The sequence below is a fragment of the Frieseomelitta varia genome, unplaced genomic scaffold, assembly GCF_011392965.1.
Source record: "Frieseomelitta varia isolate USP_RPSP 00005682 unplaced genomic scaffold, Fvar_1.2 scaffold_160, whole genome shotgun sequence".
In the NCBI taxonomy this organism is placed as follows: domain Eukaryota; kingdom Metazoa; phylum Arthropoda; class Insecta; order Hymenoptera; family Apidae; genus Frieseomelitta; species Frieseomelitta varia.
In genome coordinates, this window is record NW_025109306.1 from 331,304 (window position 1) to 342,099 (window position 10,796).

General features: G+C 33.3%; 2 protein-coding genes across 8 annotated transcripts in view; one reads left to right on the plus strand and one right to left on the minus strand.

The window, feature by feature from the left end:
• The window catches only part of LOC122536937 (chitin synthase chs-2), a 43,090-nt gene extending 35,411 nt beyond the window's left edge, over positions 1-7,679 (plus strand). For 3 of the 7 annotated variants that reach the window (XM_043669730.1, XM_043669748.1, XM_043669773.1), the window contains 5 exons: positions 324-500; positions 4,203-4,370; positions 5,186-5,408; positions 6,048-6,380; positions 6,800-7,679. In XM_043669730.1, coding sequence (XP_043525665.1) covers positions 324-500; positions 4,203-4,370; positions 5,186-5,408; positions 6,048-6,358 — 879 coding nt within the window. In that variant the 3' untranslated portion in view covers positions 6,359-6,380; positions 6,800-7,679. Of the gene's footprint in view, positions 1-323; positions 501-1,055; positions 1,233-4,202; positions 4,371-5,185; positions 5,409-6,047; positions 6,385-6,799 lie in introns of all 7 variants that reach the window. The other 4 variants (XM_043669739.1, XM_043669782.1, XM_043669764.1 and 1 more) reach the window with 2 other exon arrangements.
• Positions 7,680-8,197: 518 nt separating this feature from the next.
• Positions 8,198-9,702, minus strand: LOC122536912. The gene is made up of 4 exons (XM_043669702.1): positions 9,446-9,702; positions 9,044-9,255; positions 8,451-8,554; positions 8,198-8,378 (listed from the first exon to the last, which is right to left on the minus strand). The coding sequence occupies exons 1-4, from the start codon at positions 9,639-9,641 to the stop codon at positions 8,198-8,200; spliced, it is 693 nt and encodes a 230-aa protein (XP_043525637.1). The 5' UTR covers positions 9,642-9,702.
• Positions 9,703-10,796: the final 1,094 nt, after the last annotated feature.

Sequence of the window (10,796 nt, forward strand, 5' to 3'; positions counted from 1 at the left end):
TAATAATTATCGTTAAATTAAACTAAATAATCATTCTAAAAATAAATAATCATTCTAAAATCGTTTCGACTCTCGGTAGTATTCTTTCACAGTGTTTTCAATTTTAATTTCATATAGTTAGTCAGAATTTTTAGACCTTTTTAGGCCAGAACAAGATAAAGAAATTTACAACAAAATACTAGAACTTGAGAAAAAAGAAAAAATTTGGAAGAAGTAATCAGAAAAGTAATTTTTTTTTTTTACATTTGTACACAAAATAACGATTGTTTACGATGCTAACGATCGTAAGAATGAAAATAATCGATGCATGCTACTTGCGTCAGGCACGAATCGCCAAAGATCTAAAGGACCTACGTGACCAGAGTGTTTTCGCATTTTTTATGATGAACGCCCTCTTCGTGCTGATCGTCTTTCTACTACAATTAAACAAAGATTTGTTGCACGTGAAATGGCCTTTCGGTATCAAGACGAACATCACCTATGATGATCACTCGCAGGAGGTAAAGACCGCTCCGTCCACGTCGCGTTGTCCTGCTTCTTGCGTTATATTCCCCTTTCCCAAACCGAAAACAAGAAAAGAGATGAAAAGAGACGAAATACAGCAAAACATTTCAAATGCTAAGATAACGCCGTTGCGAAATTTATTTTTCCACGATCGAAAGTTAAAAGAAAAGATATCATGCAACGATGAACGTTATAATCGAGAGAGAATGTTAGTCTCGTGGAATTAGAAATTAAGAAAATCGTAGAAAAAATATATATATATAAAGTAAACGCGATACAAGTTGAAAGCATTGAAATTGTTTTGCAGAAAGATAATAGCTCGTAATAAGCGAATTTAACGTGTTTCTTCATCGCTTGTTGAAAAGCTTTCTAGAGAATGAAATTATGCTTAAAGGACTCGAACGATCTTGGAGAGGATCCCCAACCCACCCTGCCCCCCTCGAAAGGAGCCGATGGATCAATGATCGACCGGACGGAGCGTATTTTTCTTCATATCTTTGCTAATCTGTGCTTTTTCTTTTTTTCTTTCCCTCTTGCTGGCTCCACGACAGGCTCGCATTGCCGCTGACCTAATCGAGCTGCGGAACAAGAGCGTGTTCGCGTTTTTTATGTTCAATGCGTTGTTCGTTCTGATCGTATTCTTGCTCCAGCTGAACAAAGATCAGCTGCACGTTGTCTGGCCGCTCGGCGTCAGGACGAATATCACCTACATCGAAGAGACCTCGGAGGTACCTGGTAGTGTTCCAAAACGAAAAGCAAAGATGCTGTCTCACTGATACCTCGGGAGACTAACACATCCGTGTGCTCCGTTGCTCGTGCCTAATTCTTTCTCTTCCTTTTTTTTCTTTTCTATTCTTCTCTTTCTTATTCCTTCGTTCTCGTCTTTTTTTTTTTTTTTATAACGATGTACGTCAAGTTTGAACTTAATGATTTCCGTTTCACGCGTACATATATTCAAATACGTTCGTACAGCCTTCGATTTTTCTGGCAAATCTCTCTGTCATTTGCGAATAATTTCTTTGTCATTTAATTTTACTTACGCGAGCAGTATGTTGATCTTTTAAATTAATTACGCGAGTGTAATTGAATGTTCAGATACTTTAATAATCGCATTGAATTAACATCCGTGCATACGTATTGAAAACTACACTGATTAATTATTGTAACACACGTTCGAAATCTCTGATTAACTTTAACTTTCGATTTTGCAACGAGAACGAATCAAAGTCGAACGATTTTGCGTTTTTTGAAATGATCGTTTCATCTAGTTCTTTTTAATTCAAAGTTTATACGTAGACATAGTACGTTCGCCTCTTTAGTTTAGATTTCAGGATAGATGCCAATTAGATATTTAGCAATTTCTGATTTTATCATTCGTACCACAAACTACTCGGCTCAAAGTTGAATTAGAACTTGATAAACCTCCCAGTTAAATTCGTTCGGAATTGAAATTCATATATTGAACCTACGAGTGAATTTTAAATTTAAAAAGCATAAAAATTGGATTGGTCTCTCAGTTTGAGAAACGTAGGAATGAAATTGGAATCCAATAAACTCAGGGGGCAAATTTTTAATACAGAAATGAATTCTTTTTTTTTTTTTTTTCTTTCCAAGAGAAAATTACTTCTGCCCCTCTCTAGAGAAAAGAAGTAAAGAAATTGCTAAAAATCATAGAAAGAGGGGAGCACGCGGAGGAAAGTACTAGCATTTGAGTAGTGAGCATCGGAGCACGTTGGAAATGGTATACCCGGTGATAATGTTGCACTTGTTGGGACATGTCTATGTTTTGTCAATAACGTGGATATCGTGAGCACCTGGCGAATTACCATTAACATGTTTGCACAGGTACGCCCGAAGCGAATGGAAAACCTGGGGCAGGATCAACCAACTGACTAGAAACTAGTTAGCCAAGTCAGAAATAACATCGATTCCTTGTTAATCCCGTCCACCTTCCTCGTTCTGTGTCTCTAGTTTCGCCTCAATGTGTCTCTCTGAAGAAAGAAAACGAAACAAAAACGTCATCGAGCGTTGTCATCCACGTTATTAATTTTGTCACCTTGATTAACGTCGACATTTTTGTTAATTAACGCTGCTGAAGTCCAAAGAACGAGCATAAAATCGCAGATTATTTTCAACTGCAACGTTACACGTACGCTTGTGTTTATTAACTTCGTTAAATTGGGAAGAATTTGTATACTGAATGGAAGTAACATTTTGGTAATCAAAAATGGAAAGTTTCGAAGTAGATTTCGTATTATTTTTATACCGGGAAATTTTCGTGTAGATAGATTTGTTAGTATAAAATTTCAATTGGCGTAAAGTTCAACTCGTCGCAAAAGTTTATTGGTATCAAAAAAAATCTAAATGATTTTAACACTCGTTGTTACAAGATTCGTTTCAGTGTTCAGTACACTTAAATGAAAACATTATAAAGAATTGGATCTCAGAAATCACAGTTTCCATTCAGTTGGGAGTTTCTCCAGTTTTCTCAAAAGTTCTTTCGATTTCTGTACACCTTTTGGCTCTTTCGTAGTTGTCCGTTTTCCCCAGGGCTCGAGTTAGAAGTTTTAGTTTCTAATTTAGCTTCTTTTAGTTTAGTTTTCGGTGTACAGTAGCGTGCGCACGATTTCCAGATCACGAAAGAGTCGAAAGGAACAGCTTTAAACTTGCCCCGTCTCGTTTTTCTTTCTTTTTCTCATTTTTTTCGCACGTCTGGCTAAATAAGAACGAGGGAGGAATTGTCACACAGGTTCTCATGTTCTTCCTTTTTTTATTTTTTTTTATGTGTCTAATTCTGATAATGCACTGCTAGGTATGGCAGCAGACGAGCACCACTAACGAGTTACCGTCGACATAACTAAACGGTGGCTTATACACGTGTCTGGAATTTTTAAAACGTATTTTCTGCGGCGATTCTGTCCGTACGAACGAATGGCCAACCGTAAGGATAACGAAGAAATGAATCGACAAATATTTTCTAATACGTAGTTGATTGAAATTTTAATTGGCACGAAAGAACTTCATTGATTATTACTCTGAAAAAGGCTATCGTTACGTACGTTCAGAAAATGAATTATTGTTATTTCGTTACGCGTCACGAATCATAATTACATTTCATATTTTATCCCATAAAAGAGTGAAAAATGAAAAATACGTGGCGTAAGTCAATTTACTGTTAATTCTGCGTTTATTATTATAAATAGAAGCCATTTTTCCTGCGTTTATTATAAATAGAATTCATTGTATTTTTTTGTGAAAACTTATATACCGGCGGAAAATGAACTTTCGACTAGATCAAGGATACTTGCACAAATTGAAATTTTGATGGGCATCATGTTAAAAGAAAAAAAGTAGATAAATTAAATCGAAACTTTCTTTAATCTTTAAATGTTATAACGAGTATTTCAATTTGGATATTTCGTATATTCTTTAATATTATGTTCGTTATTTATATCTTCTTTTTATAAACGCATGAAAGTGTATGTAATTAAATCTAAATCTTCTCGAAATCTTAACTTACGCCATTATGATTTTCATTGTACATGCGTTTCGTTTCGTAATGAAGTAACAATGAAAACCGCAGCTATTGTGAATTGTTTTACGTGTTCTCTTTTCTCAATTCTATACTGTGGTATAATATTTATTACGACTGTAATAGTTTATCAATAATTTGTTCTAACAACGAACGTATCTCGTAGGTACACGTCACGAAGGAGTATTTACAACTTGAACCAATCGGTCTGGTATTTGTATTCTTCTTCGCGTTGATATTGGTTATTCAATTCACCGCGATGCTGTTCCATCGATTTGGCACGTTCGCTCATATTCTAGCCAGCACCAGTTTAGATTGGTACTGCTGCAAAAAGGTGAGTATTTTCTGAAATTGTTGGCCTATGAAATTTTACCGCCATCAGTATCGAAAAGTTTTTCATTGTTCAAGATGACTTTTTCTTTGCTAGAAGTTAGCGATGAGAAATTCTGAATTTTCTTGTTGTTATTTTCATCATTATTGTTGCCAATAATTATCAATTATGTCGTCAATAATTAATACGTTCAAAATTTTACGCAGCTCTGTTTACTAGTCACAGGCATAAATAAATTAAATTATGGCGTTATTATAAATTATGGAGTAATTAATGATTCATTCGGATAGTACAGTAAATATATCCATAAGTAATGTTTACGTTACAGATAATGTAATAAATTACACATTGGCATTCTCAATTATAATCCATTATAAATGAAACAATAAAAATCTCTCCTCTTTATAAAGTATTGCAGATTTGAAATAGAATAGGAATCAGAATTAAGAGAAACTTTTCATTCTGTTACTTTCAGTCTATTCTCATTTCTATAACTATATTAATACAATTAAAATAACGATTTGGAATATTTGATTGTAATTATGATATGCAAAACTTTTATAATATTTTTTTTATAATATTATAATATAATTTATAATATTTATAATATTATAACATAATTTGTAATATTTATAATATTATAATATAATTTATAATATTTATAATATTATAACATAATTTTTAATATTTATAATATTATTTATAATATTTAATTTATAATACTTATGATATTATTTATAATTTATAATATTTATAATATCATTTATAATATTTATAATATTATAATTTTATAATATTTTTTTTATTTAAACCATCAGACGAAGGATTTGTCGGAAGAAGCATTATTGTCAAAACACGCGGTGGAGATAGTCAGAGATTTGCAAAGATTAGACGGCATGGAGGGTGATTACGAGGAGGGAAGTGGCAGTGGTCCAGGCAGAAGGAAAACGATAAGAAATTTGGAAAAGAGCCGTAGGAAAACTCAGGCAATCAATACGCTCGATGTTGCTTTCAGGCGACGGTTCTTCAATGACGGCAATGGTACGTCAAAATATTTTGCACGAAACTTTTGCACTCACCATAGAAATTGATCGAACGGCGAGAAATTTGAATTGAAAAGTATCTCGTGGCTTTCTTACAAATTGAAAAAAAAAAAAAAAATACTGGAGAAATATTGAAGAGACGAAAAGATGAAAATATCTTTCAAGTGAAAAATTACAAAGATGAAAGAGATTGAAAAATATTCAAGCATTTATCGCAATTTGAATTAAGAAAGAAAGACAGAGGACGAATTAATGAAAAGTACAATTATATTATTATATCTTTCACGAATATATATTTTTTTTTTAATTTTCTGTTATGCACAATTTACTTCTCTCGCACTCGTAAAGCTTCAGATTATAATAATCACTGAAATATTTTTCAATCCCTTTTATGGATTTATTTACGAAACGGGGACTGGCAATGTGGTGAATTTAAATCTGCAAACATTTCCAGATTCCATGTAAATATGAAAAAAATATAATAAAAAATAAAATAAAATACTAGCTCTAGTATTTTAGAGAATGAAAGTTCTTTCTGCTCTTCAATTTCGTCCATTTTCTATCTCTTCAGCAATATATTTTGTAAAATATTAAGCAAATGCACGACGATGTTCCTTGACGAATGCTTTCAATTTAGGTCTGCCAAGGAACATGTCGACCAGAAGGTCCGCAAAGGCTTTTAAAGCTTTCGAGGGACGTAGAAACAGCATAATGGCGATGAGAAGGAAATCGCAGATGCAAACGTTAGGGGCGAATAACATTTACGGCGTGGCGGGCAATCCTTTGGGGATACAAGGTCGCCCTTCAAGGAGCAGTCAAATTTCTGTGAAGGATGTGTTCGAGGGACACGCCAATTCCGCTTACGAGCCCGACGAAAATACCGGAAGTAGCCTCAGACTTCATAATTTGGGTCAGAGTACGTGGAGAGAAGCGAACACTAACATCTGATTCAGACGAATTCTTCACGCAAGTAGGTGAATTGGTTACGAAACGTTAAGATTGAATGATTGGTTTGCTTTAAAATGAGTGTCGTTTGCTACAGACTTCTTTTTCAGTAATATTTCAATTATTAAGAATTTAATTGAATCCATATTTTTCGTCCAGAAGAAATTTAGTATCGCTTTATTAAATAATAGTAGCGGCGATTGTATTATTCCAATTTTTATATTTTAATTTCCACGCAATACCTCGCTAGTAATTTGGACAACAATCCACTTCTATTGTATGATCGAGCGTTTAATTTGATTGGTATCTCGATTAATTATTCTGCTTATACCATTGCTGTGTCGTGATTTATGTGTATTCGAATCACATATTGTTTCTAAATGATTGATGCAACGAGATAAATTGGAAATTGGTCGAAAAGTTAAAGGAACCGTTATTTTTCAGGTGAACAACAACTCATCAAAGGTGTTTCACGAGGAACGAACAATGGTTCTCACTTGCTGTTAAGTGCCACAGCAATGGAATCGAATTTCCGATTGAAATTACATCGTGGCGCTATTTAAGCGCTCCGTTTGGCAATCATCTATTCATTATACAATTCTACACGATGTAGTACGAAATGGAGTACGAAAAGACTGCCGCCGAGTTGACTAATTTATGACGAAGTGGAAAATGGAAGAACAGGGCCTTTCTTGAAACTCTCTGTTTATTCGTTAAAAATAAAAGGAGAGCCGAGCAAAGTTCCTTTCCTCGTTAGAAAAAAGGAGCAACTAATTCAGCAAGAAGGAAAGAAGAAAGAAGATTGTAGAGGAATAGAAATATTTATTTTCATCGCCGATAATTTTGACACTTTGCGAAATCTGAGTTTTTTTGTCTTTATCTTTATTTCTTCTATTTTCTTTTCTTCTTTTACTCGTGATTAGATATTTAAGATGAATGAACTGACCGGTGAGTAAACGATATTTGTTAGGGCAGCTATCGCTGCACGATACGAGAATAATTCTCTATTTAGGTGATTAATCGAAAATAATTAACGTTAATAGCCTTCGTCGTATCAAACGAGTATTACTCATACAGCTATCACTCATACACGTGTGTGACAGTAATCACAGCGACGACGCTTACATTCCTTTCATTTTTTCTTTTTCTTTTTTTTTTTTTTTCTTTTTTGTGAACGTGATAAACGCCGTTTATATAGGCACACTCATTGTATTTAATAGATATACAATCCTTTTTGTACATATCGCGTGCGTACGTGTTAATGTTAAGCGCTGTAGAGAAATCGTTGTTGGTTGTATATGAAATAAAGTTCGGACGATCAACACCCAGCCTTGAATTCATTTGATCCAATTGTTTCTCTCACACGATTCAGAAGTCGAAGATCAATTTGTGACAAGAGAAATCACAAAACTAGACGTATCAACTTTTATTTCTTTTATGATGAAATTCAATTACCTTGTAAAATCTGATATCTATAAGATCGTATAATAGAATTCGATCAACTTGCCAGAGAAGCAATTAATCAATTTCGTATTCATACAAAATAACGATTTGAAATATACGAAAAATTTGTGAAAATTATTCACAATAATTAACTATTATCAAAGTAAAATATACCAAAATCTCTTCTTTCGAATTTCGTTGAAGAAATATTAAATATTACATATTAAATATTAAATATTAAATATTATCATCACTATGCTTTAATAAATAAAGTATACAGATAGATGACTGCATTACATACATATATTATAGTTCAATTTTATAGACATATAATGTAGAGACATTTTAAGGAATATATATATATATGTATATAAAGCAAGCAGAGAGAAAAAGAAATCTTTACGACGTGCCATTTTGTCGTAGAGCTTCCGTCATGCACATGACATAAGTTGCCATCAAGTAATCATTAATGGTACGCCGCATGGTCCATCTCTGATAAAATCCTTCTGGAGACAATGCCCAATTTGCCAGAAGTAAAGGATAATTTGCCACTACCGCGTAATTGTTGCCTACTGCATATCTGATCAAAGCACTGAATTAATATCTAATTAATATAATTAATTAAACTATCATCCGCAATTAATTTCCATACGCGAAACTTCCACCAAGAATCACCCAATTGAAAATGTTGAGCCTCGATTCGTACGTAGCTTTTGTTTGACTAACATTATCGTAGAAACGCGATGTTTCCATTTCCTGAAAAATTAAAATTCAGACCGTCACGCTTGAAATATATTTTATGCAATCTTTTATCTGGAAGATGCATATATATAGCTTTTATCTTTAAATTAAACAAAATTTAAATTAAAACGAAGTAAGTATTTTGGTCGCAGGCCAAAGATAAAGATTTAGCAATTTATGCTGCATCATTTTAATTAATGGATAAATAAATATTGTGCACGTGATGTTACTTCTCCATACTATTATCAGACTGTAATCAATTATATTTAAAAGTGAAAATTATAATAACAATATTCTCATTTCTGAGAATGTATAAAAAGAAATTAATTTCGTTTCGATCCAAAAAATTAGATTTGCACTAATGTGCGCGGGATTTAAATCAATGCATCTTTTTAACAATCCACTGCGACCTACGATATTTTTTAGAACGGTACTCCCCGCAATATTAATTCGAAGCTTAAAACTGTACAAAAGTTTTCGCGTGATGTTTTATAAAACAGATACCTCCGGCTGCTTCTTCGTCATTCTATGCAATTTGAAGAAATCTAAAATTGATAAGCTAGTTACAACGCAGACGCCGAGCACGTAATATCCGTGACAAGAGTACAGGGAATAAATTAACCCGGCCATGCTTAATGTCCTGAATATCTCGTCTAGAATGTTGAATCGTTCTTTGCACCTCTCTTCCTCTAACTGCATCACAACTGGATCGAAAGCTAGAAAATAAAGGTAGAAACTTTCGTTTGGATAAAATCATCGTTTCATTAATTCGTTTAGATATTATATGATTAATGTTACAAGAACGATTACTCGTTAATCTTTCATTTTGATTATCGAGATAACTTTTAAAATTAATCCTCGATTAATTGATCGTGAAAAGATGCATCGAAACGATCGATCACTTACCGTACTCCTTAACGAAAAGTTTATACGTAAGAACGATCAAGGATCGAGTGCCAACCATCGCGATACTGGCGCAGGCACACGTTAGATGTGTCAACAATTTCGAATATTGAGCGTAAGAGTGTTTTATCAGAACATAAATGGAGGATCCGCATGTCAAAATCAGATTCGTGCATGAGAAAATGGATTCCACTATCATAGCATAATTTTCGTAAATTAAATACAAGCAGAAATTAATTTATAGTAGTAACAAATACTGCGAAACGTTCAAGATCATCGAATGGCGAAAAGAGATCGTAAATAATTGTCACTAACTGGTATTATTAATATTGACATTTAAACATGGTTGGAAATAAATGTCACTTGTTTTTTCCATCATCTAACCTTTAAATAATAAATCATTAATTTAATAATAAATGTTAAGATCCTCACTGAATATTGCGATTAATTAAATATTTTAACTTTATCGATATAATCAAGTCTTATAGAGGTGTTAATAAAATTTCAAAATGTTTCGTGCAACACACGTAATATGTTCATAAGAAATATTTGAAAATTACCCACGTAATATTTACACGGTTAATAAACAAAAACAAAGAGAGGAAAATTTACAACTGAGAAATTACTGTGGCATACTATACCATGAAGTGCGCGATATAAATTTGTAAAAAACATTTATCGATACATTTAGCGATGATAATTTATTCGCAAGTCAAAAATGATCGAATTATGCACGATCGAGTTACACCGAGATGAAAATTATCAATGCTACGTTCGCGCAACGATTCGTTTGACACGATGACTCGTGACAGAATTGATAAGCACGCGTTAGAAAAGTGCGAGAATATCAATGAACGTGCGTGATATGACGCTATGCAAAAAATATTTCTCATTGTGATTTGTATGTTGATCGCGATATACATGATAATAGCAGCAGATAACGTTCGTGCAACTGTCCATATCACTGAGAACATTGTTAACCATCCTGTTTACAGTAACAGTACCACTAGAACCATAATGGTAGATAACAGTGTAAGTATGTATAAAAAAATCGCGTCGAACAATCTAAAATTACTGCCATCGTTGTTTAACGAAACGAAAAATGTTGCAATTTTATTCGATAAAATTCGATTGAACTCAATATGTCGCGATCATAACCAATTGGCAGTTGACTGCTCAAGATTATGGTCATGATCGAATCGTTATCATTACGTCATCATTAGGGATATTAATTATAGAATGTTCGTTATAGAACGTTAATTTTTACACTACGGAAACAGTGAAAAAATCGCAAGAAGATATCCTAGTGAATTTGTATCGAGCTAACTGTACCGATTTGTCAGCGATCCTCGAA

Bases quoted from the DNA above. Each gene is read 5' to 3' on its own strand.
- LOC122536912 (XM_043669702.1), bottom strand. From the start codon at position 9,641: ATGATAGTGGAATCCATTTTCTCATGCACGAATCTGATTTTGACATGC. The intron at 8,555-9,043 runs GTATCTGTTTTA...TTAATTTTTCAG, and splicing joins TGACGAAGAAGCAGCCGGAG to GAAATGGAAACATCGCGTTT. The intron at 8,379-8,450 runs GTATGGAAATTA...TGCTTTGATCAG, and splicing joins ATTCTTGGTGGAAGTTTCGC to ATATGCAGTAGGCAACAATT.